The following is a 20,565-nucleotide window of genomic DNA, read 5'->3' on the forward strand; positions in this document are numbered from 1 at the left end:
CTAACCAGGCAAAAATGCTCGTTTTTATCAGCGTTCTAGTGGGAACCATACCAAAAGCCCAGGGGTCAGCTAAATGGGAGAAATGAAATTAAAAACACCTCACCTTCTACTAGCTACTAACTGAACTATGAGCACCGCTCATTTAAATGCTTAACTGTGCTAGAGATGGGTGTGGTTATGCACGCTCACAGGGGAAAATAATATAAGCCAAGGGATGAGCAGCACAAACCGATTTTTATGCAATACTATGCAAAGCATGCACGCAGCACTGGAGAACCCCAATCTCCATAAGAAATATATAAATACAGAGGGTGCTGCAGCACACAACAGGAAAATAGTGACAGGGGCTCTTGGTTACGCTTTAACGCGTTTGATAACTAGCGAATATGTGCTTGTATGGCACATGACAGGTTGGAGGGGGGGAAACAGGCAGACACTGGGGATTGAAAAATAGATGACTGGGCACAACATATGGATGCTTGTATGGATAGAACATATAGATTTGAAGACAGGATGGCAGGCATAAAATGTAGTTGAGCGAAGTCAGCACCCCCCAGGCTGTGACATCACTGGGAGGATAGGGCTACATTCAATATACAAATATATATATATATATATATATATATATATATATATATATATATATATATATATATATATATATATATACTTAAGAACGGATTCAAGTTAAGAACAAATCTACAGTCCCTAACTCGTTCTTTAACAGGGGACTAAGTGTGTGTGTGTGTGTGTGTGTGTGTGTGTGTGTGTGTGTGTGTGTGTGTGTGTGTGTGTGTGTGTGTGTGTGTGTGTGTGTGTGTATCTGATGGTGAAACCAGGAAAATTAGCTTAAAAGTGTGTATCCTAAGTAATTGCCTGCATTCTGCTAGATGTCACTACAGTGCCTCTTTAAAGGGGCACTATGGCGAACAGATGGACTAGTCCAAAACCTCGCTTCTGTCAGATTTCTACTACCTACTGTAAGTGACCGCAACATAGGAGACTAGTAATTTATGGCTCGTTTTACTCTGGAAAAAAACGTACTTCCTATATGTCTATGTTTGCACATATTTTAAAATGTACAATTTTTCGCCACAGTGCCCCTTTAATGCCTCTCCTAGGCTGATACCAACTTTAGATGCAGCATCATCACCCCAGCCTTCCCTATTGCAGTCACTGGAAAGGCTAGGCAGTTCCTCATACATTACATGGTCATCCTATGGAAGCCAAATGTAAAAACATACAGTAAGATTCCGTAAGAATCCGACGAGTCTGTGAAGAGACCGAGCTTACGCATCTGCATACGCAACCATTGTTGAAAGCGCCAGTCAAAGGATGACATCAATTGAGTGGGAGCACCGTACACATGCCAGACCACTCATATGAAAATTCATTGCCAGGAAAAATAACTATCTCTTCAAAACAACACACCAACTTGAGCACAACTGTGGCATTTACACACCCATCACTTTTCACTGCAGGGCAGCTTTACCTTATCAAGCCCATTTGTGACACAAGTTCTCTTTAAATGTGCCTAATGCTTTGTTGTTGGCTTCAGATGTCCCTACTTGCCTATGATTCATCATACAGTGGTGCAGTACAAGCAAGGAATTAGAATAAATCGTTTGCACTGGACCCTGCCGCGATAGTCTCGTTGATATCCTCCTGCAGTCCTTTGATAGGGGATTTAGAATCCCTTTTTCCTAATGATTACAGGAGGGAAATGGAGGCAGTGATAGCAATGTGTTGATTTTTATCTTTTATTGATGGCGCCCTTGAAAGCACTGTTGTGTGGCAGTTCTCTTGCATTTTAAAAAGCGCCACGCTGTAGTAAAGAAAAACTCACCTCAAAGATTGTGACTTAATGGTTGTCAGGCGGCTGCGAAGGTTATTTGAAGATTAGTTGCTTGGCACAAGGCCCATGCCTGCACAATAGGACAACAAATGTATGGATATAGAAGTGCTTCTTGGCAGACTATGGCTTGTTCTTACTAAAGCGATACAAGCCGCATTCGTAAAAGATAGAAGGGCTATAGAGAAGAGAAAATAGCTGAAAATCTTTTATCAAGTGAGACTTTTTCCTTAGTTAGATCATGCTTCTTGCTTTTGAAGGACACTTCAAGGAGCATTCTAGACCCTATACCATCTATTATCAAGGGATAAAATGACCTAATAGCAGGGGAGATATAATAAGATTTGTCCAGCTGGTTTCAGTTTGGATAGGTTGAGCTTAAGACTTACTTTATATTTTCATACTGTTTCTAAATTGTTGGTTTATAAATTTATGCTTAAAGTACGTAAGCGAATTCTCTGCTTAGGTTTAGCCCCTGTAGTGGCATGTAGGGGGGTTAACAAGCCTGGGGGAGGAGATGAGGGTTTATAGTGTGTATACACCATGAGGGTTTATAGCGTGTATGCACCATGACAGAACCAAGTTTCTGATGAGTCTTATGATGAAACTAGTTGAGTGGTCCGGAGTCTATACTTAGGTTTGGAATCTGAAGTGGCATGCAGGGGTAAACAAGCCTGGGTGGAGGAGATTAGGGTTTATAGTGTGTATGCACCATGACAGGACCAAGTTTCTGATGAGTCTTAATGATGAAATTAATTGCGCGATCTGGATGTGGTGACACAGTTTAGCATGAGCTGCTGAGATCTGGGACGCTACATGCGGAGTGGAGAGTAGGACATTTCTCACCCATGGGGAGCCGTAAGCCTACGGGGAGAGCCTGTGTAATGTCTGATTGCGCTGCCTATGGATTTGCGCTGCCCCGCATGCGCAGTAGGAGACTGTGCGGCCACATTTCCTATAGAACGATGCTGCTGGAGATAAAATACGAAATATCTCCGCTCCCACACATCCTACACTCCCCAAATTTTCAGGGTATGGAGGGGACCACCCGAACGACCTCTATGCCAAATTGCAGCCCCCAAAACCCGCTGGTTCCCGAGATAGGTTACTGTAATCTATCTCCTGAACCAGTGGGTCTCGGGGGCTGCAATTTGGCATAGAGGTCGTTCGGGGGGTCCCATCCCTACCCTGAAAATTTGGGGAGTGTAAGAGGTGTGGGAGCGGAGATATTTCGTATTTTATCTCCAGCAGCATCATTAATTTCACACTGAGCATGCGCGCTATTCAGTGTGGAAGGGAGTTTCCGGGTAGCGTAATCAGACATTACACCTGCATGCAGCTTACTCTTACTCTTCTCCATTTACACCTCCTTCCTTTGCAAACTCATCTCCTCAATTAGCCTTAACTGTCACCTCTATGCTGATGACACCCAATTATACTTCCACAAGTAGATGTGGGATCCACACCACCAGTGAGGTGCAGGGACCAGTAGAAATACAACTGAAAATCCAAGAAGGTCCGCACACTCCAGGAATGGTAACGTTACCATTCTGTCTGTATTGCCTTGACAAATGGGGCCCCGAAACGATTTGTTGGTGTAATGGAATGGAATTGTGTCACATTGGCTGAATAAAAAGTCTGGAATTTGATTCCTGGAGTGTGCGGACCTTCTTGGATTTTCAATTATACTTCCACACTCCTGATCTCTCTCCCTGCACCTTGGAGAAATTCTCCTCTTGTCTGTCCATCATCTTCACCTGGATGTCCGACAAATTTTTGAAGCTCAACCTGGAAAAAACTGAACTCATGATCTTCCCAGCTTCTTCGTCAAACCCTCTCCCCAGATCTCCACTGGTATGAACAACTCGTCCATCCGCTCTGTGCCTCAAACGCGCTACCTGGATGTCACCCTCGACTCGGCACTCTACATCACCCCCCAGATCCTGCAACTTTCCTGGAATTCACCCCTACCTATCCTCCGACACCACAAAACTCCTGGTCCATGCTCTGGTCAACCTCCATCTGCTTTACTGCAATGCTATTCTTTCTGGACTTCCTGATACCAGACTCCAATCCCTGCAATCCCTTCATGAATGCAGATGCCAGATCCATGCACTCCTCCCACCACTCTTCTTCAGCTGCTCGTCTTTGGAAGTCCCTCTACTTCATCCCTGTCCCCCTCAGAATTAAAGTTAAACTGCACTGACTGGCATACAAATCCATCATCATACCTCCCCTTCATAAATCTTGGATCTCGTCTCGTCTCGTCTTGGTTCACACTGCATATAAAATCTGACCATCGTCCACAATGGAGAAAAGCTGATAAACCAACATGTCCTATGTTATTTATAGGATTCATTCAGACATGTCCATTTTCAACATCTCTGTTGCTGTTATACTGTAGAACACAAAGTCCAGCCTTGCATGACTTTTACAAGCACCGCACAGAAAATGTACATGTAAAATGAAAAAGAAGCAGCAAAAAAACAACCCCCCAGGCCCCTCCCATCAAATCAGTTGTTCTTTGCTGTCCATTGACAAAAAACATAACACAAACCAACAGTTACAAAACTTGTATGGATGAATACAACGGATTGTATATTAAGTACGCTGTGACCACACGTTGCCAATCTGGCATGATGTGGACCTAGCAGGAGCTGTTGATGGGGTCCTATGCTGGACATACACGGCTCAATTTTGCAGCTCGATTCTTACGCTCGATCGATTCCCTGCTCGATTCTGCAGGCGATTGTCTTATTTTCCACTTGTTTTTCTTCTCTTTTTCCATTGTCCTCAATGCAGAATCGAGTGGCGAAACGATCGGGCGGGAGATCGGACGTGTCAGAAATGATCTATTGAGCCATCTAAATTACTCAGAATCGAGCAGTGTATCCCCAGCATTAGTGCTAGACATATTCAATCTGATGTTTTATTGTATTTTGTCTTGTTCCTGAGAAAAATGTACCGTAGTTTAATGTGGAAGAGGAGCTAGAGTTCTGCTTAAAGGAAAAAGTAATAATTTCTCAGGTTAGCGTGACCTCATCCAAAACACTTCTACTGTTATCAGCTTTGAGGTTTTCTGTGAAGTGAATGCTACAAACATAATAAAGGAGGGCACAGTGGGAAGCCAGCTACAATCTCTGTCATGTGACCATGCCCAGGGTGAGCATCAAACCCCTGCTGGGAGCAGATAAGATTATGTGATTCTTTCATTAGTTTACATTAGCCAATAACAAGAAGCACTGATGAGGGACTGAAAAAATAGGTTTACAAAGGAAGAACATGAAAAGGACAAAAGTGTAGTGTGTGTAGTGCTTTTCCTTTGTTACATTCTGTGTGCAAATACAGTATGTGATATAAAATTGTGTATTTGTGGTATACCAAAATTCTAAAAGCAGGATGATCAGTCAGTGATGCAGATAAATGTATTTTATGTAATAGAGCTGGAAAGTTAAATAATCAGGTGCTAATAGGACGCCAGAACTGTAACTGGAACAATTATAACTCTCAAGGCCCATACCCACAACGCAACCTGTGCGGCACTTTTCCCCACAACCACCAATTGGCGAAACAATGTTTGGGGACATGCAGCGATTGCAACCGTCACGGTGGATCCTATCACGGACTTTTGTTCAGATTCCATAGACTGATGCGCTAATTACTGTGACCGTTTTAAGTCTCGATTGCGCCCATTGCTTGCTCCCGCGGTACATGATTGTGGAAGATGGATTGGGGATCTGCTCGTTTGGCGCATAGTTGTCACTGTGGATCCCCAATCCATCTTTAGGTGAGTACGTAGCGCAGCAGGTAGCTAATAAAATGTAATTGTGGCTTTATTTAGGAAGTACGTATTGCAGTGCTGCTGCAGGAGTTGGGTGCAGGGTGGTGTCGTTAGTAAAAATATCGGTCATTTTCATTACCAATATTTTACAGTACATTTACTTGGTACCCAACCTCACTTGAACCCTCCCCTCATAATGCCTAAACTTACACCCCCCACCTCCACAAACACACACACACACACACACACACACACACACACACACACACACACACACACACACACACACACTCAAACACACCATCTTATGCCTAAAAATAATTCTCCATCTCCCCCAAGGGCCTAAAACGAATCCCTTCTCCCACTCCAAGTGCCACACTAATCCCCCCAAGTGCCTAACACTAATCCCCCATGTACAAAACCATGGTTATTGGGGACGATTGTTTACAAAATATATGGCCAGCTCTTCTGTTCCTTCCCTACCTTGTAACTACTTCTGTAGCCACTCTACTAGTTACTAGTGCATCCAGATACTTTCTGCAGGCATCTATTCGTTTGGGGACAAGTATACCATATGTAGCTTAAAGAGGAACTCCAGTGAAAATAATGTAATAAAAAAGTGCTTCATTTTTACAATAATTATGTATACATGATTTAGTCAGTGTTTGCCCATTGTAAAATCTTTTAAATCCCTGATTTACATTCTGACATTTATCACATGGTGACATTTATACTGCTGGAAGGAGATGTAGCTGCTGCTTGCTTTTTTGGCAGTTGGAAGTAAGCTGTAAGCAGCTATTTCCCACAATGCAACAAGGTTCACAGACAGGAAACTGCCAGGAGTACCATGGTCCTCACAGTTTCTTGTGGGAGGGGTTTCACCACAATATCAGTCATACAGCACCCCCTGATGATCCTTTGGTGAAAAGGAATAGATTTCTCATGTAAAAGAGGGTATCAGTTACTGATTGGGATGAAGTTAAATTCTTGGTCACGGTTTCTCTTTAAATGCAGAGATGGAATAAGGTGTAATGGGGCCCTAGGCAAGGTAGTAGCTGTGGGGCACCCTTGTAGTCCTTTGGGTAAGCTGAAGTGAAGAGAGAGTTCAAGAAGGTGGCAAGTGGGCGCCTTGAAGCCCCCGGGGCCCCAAGCACCTGCCTAGGTTGCCTGGTGCATGATCCTGCTCTGCCTAAATCATCCCAGTTAGCCCTTCGCTAAATCTAACCACTCAGTTAACAAACATGTTTTTGCTACTGAATATATATATATAAAACAAAGTGTTGTAACATGTAAAATGATTTGTTTTATAATACTTCTTTAGCCAAACAAAGGCAATGAACCGGACTGCAAGGAAATAGCTTTCAAGAGGAGGACATTTTCCAGTTTGTTAGCATCCTTGTTTGGACACAACACAAAGGCTTTGAAAACAGTTCAACATAGATAATGAGGTGGAAACATTGCAACATTATGTTGATGTGTCACTCTGGTGAAGACAAAAATACTCTGTAGAAGGAAAGACAGATATTTACCTCCCCAGCAAGGCCTTGGTCTCTCCCTCGTTACTTTTCAGATGTTTCTGCCTTGGCATTGCCATGAGGTCCTCAGAAAGCATTCATTGTATCCTTAGCACCATCTGCCTGCAGCTTCCGGTCATTGGTCCTACTCCTATGAGAAGTGTACCCTGTGCCCGCTGACCTGCACTGGCATTGACTGGGGGCATAGCTTACAGTGAACAGGCTTTCTGGATCACCGACGTCCGCCCCAGCACTTTTTTCCTGTGTGCGGAGGATGTGTGTAATCCAGTGAGGCATTAGTGTGTATCCAGAGGGTCTCTACCTCCTTGCACTAAAGCAGGCAGCATCAGGGGGAGGTTACAGGGCTGGGGCCAGCTTGCGTGCTGTAGCTCCGCCCCATTGCATGGGCGTCCGCATTATTTCGTACTTATGTAGTGTGATGCTGGGAGGTCAAAGCCATGCTTAACAAGATCCAGCAATTAGACCAAATGTGCCCCCTAATATTTTAATTACGAGGCACAGCGGCAGAGTACAGCAGCTTGTACAGTTGTTTTCTTCAATTATGTTGCAGTGCTGGCTTCTGCGAGCGTCACTTTTCCTGCAGTTGGTTGAGTTGTGAATTTTTTGGACTGTTTTTTTTAAAAAACAACAGTGTACTTTGATTCCACACTTTACTGTTTACTCTTTTATGTTTTATCTTTAGTGATGATTCTTTTCAAAAATGCATTATCCCTGTTACCGTAGCAGTCCACTGAGTGGTTACGGCAGGGGTGCCCACACATTTTCAGCTCTGTCATATCTAGCTTGCTTTGTAAACACATGTGAGCACAGCATAGATGGTATTTCAGCAGCTTCTGCAGAGGGGTGAGGTGTATTTATCTTCTCAGCTTCCTGTCACACTTAACTGTCCTCAGCCAATCAATTAGGAGCAGGAATGTGGGAGGGGAGATAACAAGCTTCCCTCTCCCCCGCAATGTACCAGAATAGAGCCATGTTGACTGAGATAAGATTCATTACAGCAGACACATTTTTGATTATATAAATGTAAATGGAGTTTGATTTTATGGCTGACAATCCCGCTTTAAAGGGCAACTAAAGCTAGAAAAAATATGGAGGCAGCCTTTTTTTCCTTTTAAACAATACCAGTTGCCTGGCAGCTCTGCTGATCTATTGGGCTGCAGATGTGTCAGGAACAAGCATGCCACTAATCTTATCATATCTGACAATAATGTCAGAAACACCTGATCTGCTGCATGCTTGTTCAGGTTCTATGGCCAAAAGTATCAGAGGCAGAGGATCAGCTGGACAGCCGGGCAACTGGTGTTCCTTAAAGGGAAATAGATATGGTAGCCTCCACATCCCTTTTGCTACAGCTGCCCTTTAACTGCTCTGCGACCACATCACGCTGATTTGCGGCCGCAGAGTGGCTACCTCAGGGCCCCCTAACGCTGATCGGCATCAGGTCCAGGAGGCGGAGATTAGAAGTGTATGCGCGCACATTCTCTGCTTGTAAACAGAGGGGGATCTGTGATCAGCCTGCCAGCCGCGATCGGAGCTGGCAGGCTGTAAATAAAAAAAAACCCATAGAAACATTTGTACAGCACTGCAATCTAGTGCAGCGCTTTACAGGGGGCAGCTTTGTCACTTAGCTGTCCCATGGAGTGGCTCACAATCTAATCCCTCTCATAGGCTGATGCTTATGAGAGGTTGAGTGCAGGGATGGGATCTCGGGGGGGAGGGAGGGAAGGTGGGAGGGATAAATAAAAAAAAAGAATAGCCATATTTATTAAAAAAAAAAAAAAACAGAAAAGAAGGCAAGATTAATTTGGCTGCTAAGTTGTATAGCCGAGTGCTGAATTGTAAGAAATTGCCTGGTCACTAGAAGGGTGTAAACCTGTGGTCCTCAAGTGGTTAAGATGACAATATTTGAACTGAAAATGTGCACACTTTTAAGATTTTAGCAATATGATATCAGCAGAGGTTCACCTATAGCAGGGTATCCAGTGGATCAAACATTTGTGAGGTAACTCTTCCCATACAATTGTTTCTAGATAATGTTTATGTACCACCTCATCTTCAATATGTTGCATTTGTATATATGTGGGTGGTCCCCAGTTTGAATCCCAGCCTGGGCACTATCTACAAGGAGTTTGTATGTTTGCCCCGTGTCTGCGTGGGTTTCCTCAAGGTACTCAGGTTTCCTCCCACATTCCAAAAGCATACAGATACAGATACATACACTACACACGATACATACATAGACATATGACTATGATAGGGACTAGATTGTGAGCCCCTCTGAGGCAAAGTGACAAGACTTTATACTCTGTACAGTGCTACGGAAGATTTCAGTGCTATATAAATACTAAATAATAATAATAATATGTTGGGTGAAGAGCGTTAATAACCAGTTTTAGGAGTTTATATAAATCTAACTAGTGCTACTGTGTCCCCCTGGTCCTTTAACTGTAGCTGACTTTTATAAACGAGATGTTTGAATATAATGCAATATGGCAGCCTCCATAGCCCTCTTGCTGCAGTTGTCCTTTAAGGTGACAAGATTTGAACTGAAAATTTGCACACTTTGATGATTTTTCAGCATTAAGATATCAGCAGAGATTCACCTGGTGCAGGACAGCCAGTGATCAAACATTTATGGAGTAACTCTTCCCATACAATTGTTGCTAGATAATGTTTATATACCACCTCATCATCAACAGTAATGGAAGCTTCATCATATATGTTGGGTGTAGAGTGTTAATAACCGGTTTTAGGCGTTTATATAAATCTAAATAGTCCTACTAACGTGTCCCCCTGGTCCTTTCACTGACTTTTATAAGGGAGGAGATGTTTGGCTATAATTCAATATCTCAGCCTCTTGCACAGGGCAGCTAGTGAAACAAGAGAGCTTAGAACATTTGTTTGAACTCGAGCTGTGGATCAGAGCATTACTTTCCGGCCTGACTTTTTTGTGTCCTCATAATTTCAATTCCTGTGTTGCGTGCTGTGATATGAGTTGTGTTTCACGGGAGAAGATGGCTGAGGGCCCAGAGGGACTTGTGCTGTGGTTCTCTGCACACAGGCTTCTGTCTCTGTATTCACTGGTTACTGTGAGGTCACCCACAGCCCAGAAGAGCAGGAGCAGAGAAACAGAGCAGGATCATTCCCCTCCTCACCCAGCAAACGGCTATCTGATGAAAGAAGACGGCTCCAGGATCAGTTACAGGACAGGAGAAGAGTTGTGTTATGATTATTCATGCAGTTTTTTCCCAGTGAATACATTATTTATATTGATTGGCATTGAAGCTCTTGGAAGAGGCGTGTTTGCGTTCAAAGGACTGTTAGGAGTTTCCACACATAAACCATTTGCCTGTGATCCGAGCTGACACAGTGCCCGTTTCCTAAATAGTTTATGCCACGCCACATTGGCATTATACTTCCTGCACTGAGACATATGCAAGGAAAGGGAATGTTTCTAGATAGATAAATGCACAAGAAGCTTTTGCAAAGGTTGTGATATTAGTTGCTGTAACAAAATGTGAGATCAGTGACCTTCATTTCCTGTATTTATATAGCGACAATTATGCAGAAATTTACAGTTTTGTTTTGTTTTTAACAAATCCTGTCACTAGTTGTTTCTCAGAGGGACCCACAAGCTAAAGTCCCTGTCACGTCTAGGAAAGAATTAGGTAGAAGCCAATTAAGGGCCCATTACCACTGAGTGCGAAATCGCAATGCAAATTTTCGCATTAACACTGAAACCAATGCAGTTGTTGCCATTGAATGTGTCTTTCCAAATGCGTTGCGGTGCAAAAAATATGGACTGCATGCTACAGATTTCCGCACCTAGCACTGCCCCGCATGCAAATCACAGTTAATGAAAGTAAGTGTTCCTGCATGGAAATGGAAATGTTTGCGTTTTCATGCTTCTGACTTTATCCTGTGTAGACACAGTGATATCATGTTGCTATAGCCTGTAGAGTTACAAATCAGATGCAAAAATTTTCATAAAAAATTTACATAAAAACCCACGTGTTTTTTAAATAGCGTGCAATTGGCATATGGGAATTTGATGTATGCTACCTGTTATCTCTGTTGCCTGTCCTTTTTTTCTGTACCTGCTTGTGCCAAGCCCAATTCCGGGCACGACCAAGTCGTGCTTGGCGATAAATAAAATGATTCTGATTCTGATTCTGAAATGCATAGTATACTAGTGGAAATAAGCCCTAACCTTTACACTGCCAGCTAATTATTTTATGAATTTAAGAAGTTTAATAAATGTCTTGCCCAAATTTACATATACCAAAGTCCCCACATTAGTCAGCTGGGATTGTCAATGAGATGCAAATACATTTGAGATTAGTATGTTAATTTAATTATTATGATACAGAATTATGCTTATTATTTTGAAAATCTAAAATGGAAATGGACAAATCCAATCTTGCAGCGAAAGCATTTCATTGGCCCATTTCTATTCAAGCTGTTTACATTTGCAGTAACATTTGCATAGTTCTGCATCAACTTGCAATAAATTATTTGCATATTTCAAGGCAAGTCAAACATTTTTTACTAAATGCCTTTAGATGTCCATGAAATTCCGAAGTGTGAAGGAGCACCACAGTAAGTATAGACGGTGTGCCATGACCCCCAGCCCCTCTGTGTCTGGGGATCACGATAACCAGAGCACAAAGATGAGTTGCCACCACCAGCAAGTAATAAATGGCTATTTTATTCCATCACAAGGACACACTGCTGTTTCGGGCCATTATAGAGTTTGATAAAGGGCCTTAGCCCGAAACAGCAGCCTGTCACTGTGTGTCCATGTGATTGAATAAAAGAGCTATTTCTTACTTGCTGGTGGTGCCGACCTATCTTTGTGCTTTAGATATCTGTGACACAGAAATGTCGGAAAATAAAAAGCCTATAGAAGTCCACGGAAATTAAAAGTAGTTTTGTACTAAAATGCCTTTAGTTGTTTATGGCGTATGGATGCGCTATTTCAGAAACACCAATAGATGCAGGGCTGTGGAGTCAGTACAAAAATCACCTGACTCCGACTCCTTAGGTTATGAAATCACCGACTCCAACTCCAGGTGCCCCGACTCCCACTCCTTAGTCTAATACTTACCAGGGCTGTGGATTTTGTACAAAAACATCAGACTCCAACTCCCAACTCCACAGCCCTGCATAGAAGTCTGTGGCAGTTTCACCCTACTCCTGCAAATGTCCCGGCAGCAATTACTATTTCCCCTCCAGGCCGCCATTGACTCAAGGGTAAGATGTGGTTCAGCTGCTAGCTATTGCTGGTGGCCGAATAACACTGTTTTATTGGAATTTTGGCTCTGTCTTCTGTCGGCAATTACTGACCGAGCGCTGTTATAGCCGTTATTCACATTATGGCCTATGGCGGTGCGCCCGAATTTCCAGCGCTCTTTTTGCCTGACTCGGTGTGATACGATGTTCTGGGTTTTCTGATGTATGCATACAACTGTGTGCACACATTGATTTATTTGTTTTTGTGTTTAAATGAAGCTTCAATCTCAGCAGTTCCTCAGTCACGCAAACATACTCATGAAACACGGGGAAGAATGTGTTATGACAAAGTTGAACAATAGCATGTGGTTGTCAGTTCCATACAGCAGAGTAATGTGAAATCACTGCAGAGCAGGAGCCATGAGGATATAAACACATTCTCCACCATATGCTGCCATTCTTTTTAGGAAGTCCTATGGGCTTACCATTACCCGCTGATTGTGAAATGACTGTGCTTCTGGCACCTACTATAGTGCATCATTCCATATGTTCCTAAAGAAGGCCTGTGACTTTGGAAGTGTTTTTCCATCTTAATGTATAGATCTCGATTTTCTCTGGGTCATGCAAGCTAACACGATCAATAGTGTTATTTTTTTTCCCTTTATTTGCTCTCGCAGGAATCCATTCCTTCTTGGTTGTAGAAATTCCCATTAAGGTGCTCCCCTTGTAAATAAGTGGTAAACATTTACTTAAAGGATACCCGAAGTGACATGTGACATGATGAGATAGACATGTGTATGTACAGTGCCTAGCACACAAATAACTATGCTGTGTTCCTTTTTTTCTTTCTCTGTCTGAAAGAGTTAAATGTCAGGTATGTAAGTGGCTGACTCAGTCCTTACTCAGACAGGAAGTGACTACAGTGTGACCCTCACTGATAAGAAATTCCAACTATAAAACACTTTCCTAGCAGAAATTTGCTTCTGAGAGCAAGAAAGAGATAAAAAAGGGAATTTCTTATCAATTAGGATCACACTGTAGTCACTTCCTGTCTGAGTCAGGACTGAGTCAGCCACTTACATACCTGATATTTAACTCTTTCAGGCAGAGAAAGGAAAAAAAGGAACACAGCATAGTTATGTGTGCTAGGCACTGTACATACACATGTCTATCTCATCATGTCACATGTCACGTCGGGTATCCTTTAATTTATCATAGCAATTGCAGCTTTAGCTACTTCTCACGATTCCAGCAGTACAAAAAGGGCCTCCCTGAGCGGAAAGCAATGAGAGGGCTGATGTCTGGTTAAAGCATTGCCCCTATTTCTTTGTTAATCCTCCTCATGGTAGGACCAGATGTTTATAAACATTCAATGGCTTACAGTCTAAAGTATGACCTTGGGTCCAGTCAGTGGTGCTGGTGTTGTAGTAGAAAGGGATGCCAACGATGGCACAGTTGGGCTGAATGGATGCATGGATTGGAGAAGAGACATAATATGGTAAGCAATGTTTTTGCTGACCCCGCATACTTAAAGGGATCCCGAGGTGAGAGGGATATGGAGGCGAACATATTTATTTCTTGTACACAATGCCAGTTGCCTGGCAGTCCTGTTGACTTTCTGGCATAAGCAAGTCTCATCCCTAGAACAAGCATATGGCTAATCCTGTGAAACCTGAGTCAGAGTACATGATCTTCCTATGCTTGTTTATGGGCTATGGATAAAGGTATTAAGGTGCACATAAACTAACTTGAATTCCCGCCAATATACAGCAGATTCCTACACTGTGATCGAATCTGCTGTGAAATCGATAATGCTGACCGATCGACTGATTCTGCTCGATTGCCGGCGGGTCGGGAGTGCACCACTAGCAACGATCGACGCAGCATAGCAGCAGCAATATCACCTGTCCAGCCGGCGTGTGTCCCCAGGATCTGTTCAGTCACACGTCTTCCGGCTGGCCTTCTTCTCCATCTCCTCTTTACTTCCTGTCGTGTCTTGTGACAAGCCAAAGTTCAGTAGAGCGTCCTCTGCCGTTTGAACTTCCGCTTGCCACAGGATGAGACAGAAAGTGAAGAGGACATGCAGGACGCCAAAAGAAGTGTGACTGAACAGATCCCTCGGACTCGCGCTGGCAGACAGGTAGTAGTATTGATGCTGGCCGGGGGAGCAGGGGTGGCGAGGCAGGCGGCAGTGGCGATTTCATGCTGAAATTGATTCAAATCTGTGTGCAGTGTATGGCAGCCAATAGATCCCTCTGTGATCAGATTAGATTAGAGAGGGGTCTATCTGTTGGTCGATCTGGTGGCAATTGACCAGTGTATGGCAACCTTTAGACACAAAGGATCAGGAGGACAGTCAGGCAACTGGCATTGTTTAAGAGGTAATAAATATGACAGCCTCCATATCACTCTCACCTCAGGTTTCCTTTAACCTACATAGCAGAGGGTCTCAAGTAGGGGTCAGATTGCTTCCTCATAGTAGAGCTTCTCTGAGATTTCCTTTGTCACCAAATGAAACCAATTTACTTGTTTCATCAGCTTTACCTACACTTGTTGCAGCTGCACAAAAGTTGGTTTAAAATAACCTTCTTTCCTGTGTGTCCGGCTGCATCTCTTTACAGAGCACAATTATAACTGCATACATAAGTTATTGGAATTTTATTTTTCAAACCAATACATTCAGTGGTCAAGATGAGATGACATACAACCTGAATGATGCCCAGTCAGGTTCTATGAGGACCTTAGTGTTCACTATTTTATAACCCCTTTGAGCTTTTTTCTTGCTCCAGTGAGGTGCTGTGATTCAAGGTGGGGCTTGATGCTGACATGATGCAATTATGCTCACATCAGCATGTTAGCAGTGTGGTGCAGTTGAATCTGTCCGCATAACGTCATGCATGCAGAGTCGTACCGCGCAACATGTGCGTTAACAGTTGCAATGGAGCATACTTTGTATGTACTGTATGCTTGACTGCGAAAAATTTGCTTGCTACTTTGCTGACAAAGTATCCTCTATTCGGTGTCTCATTCAGTCCACAGCACCTAAGACTTATTCAACTCCTGGAAATAGTGGCAAAAACAACCTAACACCCTGGACTGACTTCAAAAGTATTAGTGATGAAGAGATCTCAGACATCCTCCGTCGCTCCGCCAGACAACCTGCGACCTGGACCCTGGACCAACTAAACATATGCTGAAATGCCCTGACCTGCTTGGTCCAGCATTTCACAAAATAGTAAATTGCTCTCTGCAAGCAGGGAGGTTTCCTACCTCTCTAAAAGAAGGAATCATCAAGCCCCTTCTTAAAAAACCTTCCATGGATCCAGATTCTATGAGCAGCTACAGACCTGTCTCCAACCTCCCCTTCTTAGGTAAAGTTATTGAAAAGGCTGTCTATCGGCAACTTGAAACCAGGCTGTCAGTAAACAACATCCTGGACCCTCTACAATCTGGCTTTAAGAAACACCACAGCTGTGAAACAGCCCTCATCCAAGTTTGCAATGACCTGCTCATGGCTAGGGACAGAGGGGAATGCTCCATCCTAATCTTGTTGAATCTCTCAGCGGCTTTTGATACAGTTGACCATGAAATCCTGCTTAACAGACTGCAGGAGTACTGTGGCATCAGTGGATCAGTCCTCCAGTGGTTCAGATCATTCCTGACTGACAGAACACAGAGAGTATCCCTAGGTCCTATAATGTCCAAACCTGCACCTCTACAATTCGGAGTGCCACAAGGATCAATCCTATCCCCTCTGCTGTTTGCAATCTACATGTTGCCACTCGGTACACTTATCTTACGTCATGGCCTGTCGTACCACTGCTACGCCGATGACACACAGCTATACCTGTCCTTCAAACCTGGTGGAACAGACCCTACCCCAAAAATAAACTCTTGCTTAGCTGAGCTACAGGCATGGATGAATGATAACTGGTTGAAACTGAATGCTGACAAAACTGAGGTCCTGTTTGTCCAAAGCCAACACTCGCCATCAAAACAGCTCTATCCTAAAGCAACACCAATCACGATTGGGAATTCAGACATAAACCGCTCCAACCTTGTGCGCAGCCTTGGAGTACTAATCGATGGAGAATTGAGTTTCAGAAACCAAATTTCATCTGTAGTTAAATCTTCCTTCTTTCATCTGAAGAACATTGCAAAGATTAAACATCTGATTCCCCCAGAGGATCTTCCAACCCTAGTCCACGCCTTTATCACATCACGGCTGGACTACTGCAATGCCCTTTATGTTGGCCTCCCCAAAAAGGACCTGCGTCGCCTGCAATTAGTGCAGAATGCTGCTGCCAGATTGCTAACAAACCAGCCTCGCCACTGTCACATTACACCGATCCTTCGCTCACTGCACTGGCTACCAGTAGAATGGAGAATACTCTTCAAGATTGGACTGCTGACATTCAAATCCCTGCACAATCTGGGCCCTGGATACATGAAGGGCCTGCTGAAGCTGCACCACACCTCTCACAACCTCAGATCAGCAAGTTCTATAAACTTGGTCACTCCCAGAGTGCACCTCAAAAAATCTGGAGATAGAGCCTTCTGTCATGCTGCCCCTACTCTTTGGAACTCCCTGCCACACCCAGTAAAGACAGCACCATCCCTGGAGCTATTCAAATCCAGACTGAAAAGCCACCAGTTTAGCCTGGCATTTCCAGACTTATAAAATTCTTCCTCTGTACCACGATGGTCGGAGCCATGCTTATGCGCTTTGAGTCCCATGGGAGAAAAGCGCTTTACAAATGTTAGTTGTTGTTGTTGTTGTTGACTGTATGTGTTGCAACTTATAAAGCAAAATTTGAGTTTTCTTGTACAATCTGAATTTCAGTTCAGTGATTGGATAGAAAGAAACAGTCTATAGGTTGTTTTAGATCCAAATAGTGCTTCATTGATTTCCTCTGTAAAGTTTAACCTCATTTTTGGTTTGGCCCACCAGTAGTAAGCAGAAGCTGTAGCGTTGTGAGAATCTAGAAGAATCCAGTTCCTCCTTAGCTGGCAAGCTACAGCCCCTCAGTATTTATTTTAAATTCTTTTAGGAGGAATAACTGGCCCTAGCCAAGCTAAAGTGTGAATAATCAGGTGTTTAAACAGAGTGGTCTGTTGTTCAGGAAACCATGGCAACCAGTCAAAATTGTGTGGGCAAAAACATCCCTCCAGCACAAGCTGTTAGGATTTGTGCCTATGAACATATCCCTACAGACATGTTAGTATTTATGATAGGTGAGAGTTGATTTTATGAGTACATTTAAAAGCGTCACATGTTCAAATGGGCACTAGATGTACCTGACAGTAGAATATTGGTAAAGTTACAGTTATTCTACTATGTCATGTTACTGTTACCAATAGTCTCCTATCACTTACCCAAACCTAACTCACACATTACCGCTCCCCTACCTACACCTAACCCCCTTACCAATGTCTAACAGTACCCCCACCTACGCCTAACGCTAAAGTTACGCCATAGCTAATGCTGCTGTTCATTGTTGCTATTCTGCCTCCCTAGTATCCTATTTCTTAAAATGGTGATCTGCATTCAAAGTTGTGAAGAAGTAGTTTGAAAAACACCACTCTACTCAATTATTGCCTATGGGAGAGTACATGGCATCTCGGCGCAGGGCAGTTTGATGCAGGGCAAGCCGAATGACGGCTCTTTCTGCTGCCGCTAAACTCTGAGGTGGCAGTAAATATTATTTCCCCTCCGAGTTGTCGCAGCTCTGAGGCAGATGCAATTTGGGGTCTGGCTCCCGCCAGAGCCCTGAATTACCGTTACGTGGTACGCGCAGCATAGCATTGCTGCTATGACGGCGCCCAGCTTCGGCGCAAGGCACTCAGCGCCTCACGCTGAAATAACCTTCTTCGGCCTATGGACGTTTATTAGCAAATGGACTGCTCAGCACTTTTTCAATAATGATTGCAGATCTTGATGTTGTTACTGAAATCAGGGCCAGTTCTAGACTTTTCGCTGATTGAGGCAAACTTGTGACGATGTAGGCGGCATTGAATAAGGAGAACACCTGTGGCACGAAGCACTCCAACCCCTTGAAACACGGAAGAAAGATGTGAGTCAAGTTATACCCCGCCCACTGCTGCTGACACACTTCTCTAATATTTGGAGGGGGAGCGTGGTGTGAGGTCCAGGTAAGGGAGGGGGGTCTATCCCCCTTCCCCACAGCTGTGTACCCGCTGCTCCTCCTTCCTGCTCTGCTACCCCTTACTGCTCACGCCCCCCCCCCAAACACACACGGCCATGCGGGAGGCAGTAAGCCGGCAGGCCAGGCACACTCTTCACACTTCCTACTTCGGCCTGCACTGCCCCCGGACTGAGGAAAACGCCTCACTTGGTATCATGGGTGGGTCGGACCTGACTAAAATTGGCGGTAAGGTTAAAAAATAGCGATTGTAACAGCTTTTACCTCCACCTGTATAAGAATGTTTAAGGAGGAGGTCCGAATTATGTTTTGTCCAGGATAGTGACTGCTTCTCTGGAAAGAGCTTTTCCTCTCGGGAGTACTCAGGTGGTTTGGATTCCCCTATAAAGACCCTTTTCACCTTCTCATTTTATTTCACCTAACACTCACCCACTCTCCAAATCAGACCCCTTTTAATATATGTTATCTTATATTTTGAAAATGTCTCTAAAAACTTGTTACAGCCAATAATCTTTGTTTTGTATAAAAGACTACCAGACTCACCCTCACAGTCTTTGATAGCCGGATGTCAGAACCACGCCTTCCTCGCTGTCTTTGCCGCCACCACTCCATCTACTCCAACAACAGGGAAATTGAGTGGCAGCTTATCAACATTCCTCAAAAGGCTACGCTTAAAGTGATCCATGCTGCTTTTTTCTGCAGTTTGTCATGGTTTCTAATAGCTGTAGGAGCTGCCACTTCCCTCCCTCCCCTTCCATCTGCCCTTAATTATCCAGGAGAAGGTGTGAATGTAATCAAGTGTGACTGTTTGAAGTACAGTATCCTATCTCCTCACCCCTTTGCTGATGAAAGCGTTTGTTTGTTCATTGCTACTGCTAATTACAGCAATCCTTATCTGCCTGCATTTTCTGCACACAGCAGGCCATGGAAGTAGAGCAATAAATGCCTCTAACAAACAATTAAATGTAAAAAGAAGAGGTAGAATGGATTTTTTAAAGTAATGAGCCACATTGCTGGCATGCATTAGTAATATGCTATTGAGATGCCTTGTGTGCTTAAAATGATGCTCAGTTAACTTTAAACACGGAGGTCAACATTGACCTATAATATAGCAAGCATTTACTCTCCTATTTCACAGTCTCTGTAAAGAATCCCGTTTTGTAACTGCATTATTACATGCACATGGTGTAGTTATCAATATACAGAGCTGAACTGACAGGATTGGCATTGTATCCTTAATAGTGGAGTTTCAGTTAAGATTAAAGGGGGGGATCGCTATCAGAATTATAACACTTATACTACTAATAAACTGCAATTACAGCATAATCTTATCAGCAGTATTGACAAACCAATTCATATCTCATGGGTTTGCTTCCTGGCAACTTGATCAGGTCCTTATAGATGACTGGTGTTGGAAATGTCCTGAGTTCCTTTCTAGATCACAATGTCAGCCATAGACTCTCCCCCCCCCACCCCCCCCCAGCAAACTCACCAATCACGGGGAGCCTGCACAACCCTCAAACACCCACCCCCTTGCAGAGTAATAATTATACCTGCAGATATACTGAAATAATTCCCAGTGGCTGAGTCATTGTAGTTCTGCTCATGACGCCAGCACTCGTCTCTAAGGATCACAAGTCAGTAGGCACACAATTATGTAATGCATTTTAATTGGACATGTAGGTTAAATGGTTATCTGCAATGTCTTGAAAAACAATGTTTCCAGAATATCAGTTGGGTATTACAGAATCCAGTACAGTATGTGGGATTAATTCATTTGTTGCATGATATAAGCATTCTTGCTTCACATCCAGCACAACATATTGGGCAAAGGTCCTTCAATCAGGACAGCTCCATCCCTGGAAGCATAAAGCCCAATCTACACGATGCGATTCTTTGTACGATTCGATTACGATTCTATTTACGATCTGATTAAATCCAACATGTCCGATCAGGATTTGATTCAATTCGATTTGCCATTAAACAATGGCAAATTGATTT

General features: G+C 43.5%; 1 protein-coding gene across 6 annotated transcripts in view; it reads left to right on the forward strand.

Annotated features, from left to right (window-relative positions):
* MAP4K3 (mitogen-activated protein kinase kinase kinase kinase 3) overlaps window positions 1–20,565 on the forward strand; it is a 391,382-nt gene that overhangs the window by 162,284 nt on the left and 208,533 nt on the right. Inside the window, exon 1 of one of the 6 annotated variants that reach the window (XM_068232158.1) lies at window positions 17,577–17,635. The exons of the other annotated variants lie outside the window; for them this stretch is intronic. Coding sequence (XP_068088259.1) covers window positions 17,617–17,635 — 19 coding nt within the window. The 5' untranslated portion in view covers window positions 17,577–17,616. Of the gene's footprint in view, window positions 1–17,576; window positions 17,636–20,565 lie in introns of those variants that run through there. 6 annotated transcript variants of the gene reach the window in all.

This window comes from Hyperolius riggenbachi, chromosome 4, assembly GCF_040937935.1.
Source record: "Hyperolius riggenbachi isolate aHypRig1 chromosome 4, aHypRig1.pri, whole genome shotgun sequence".
Lineage (NCBI taxonomy): Eukaryota > Metazoa > Chordata > Amphibia > Anura > Hyperoliidae > Hyperolius > Hyperolius riggenbachi.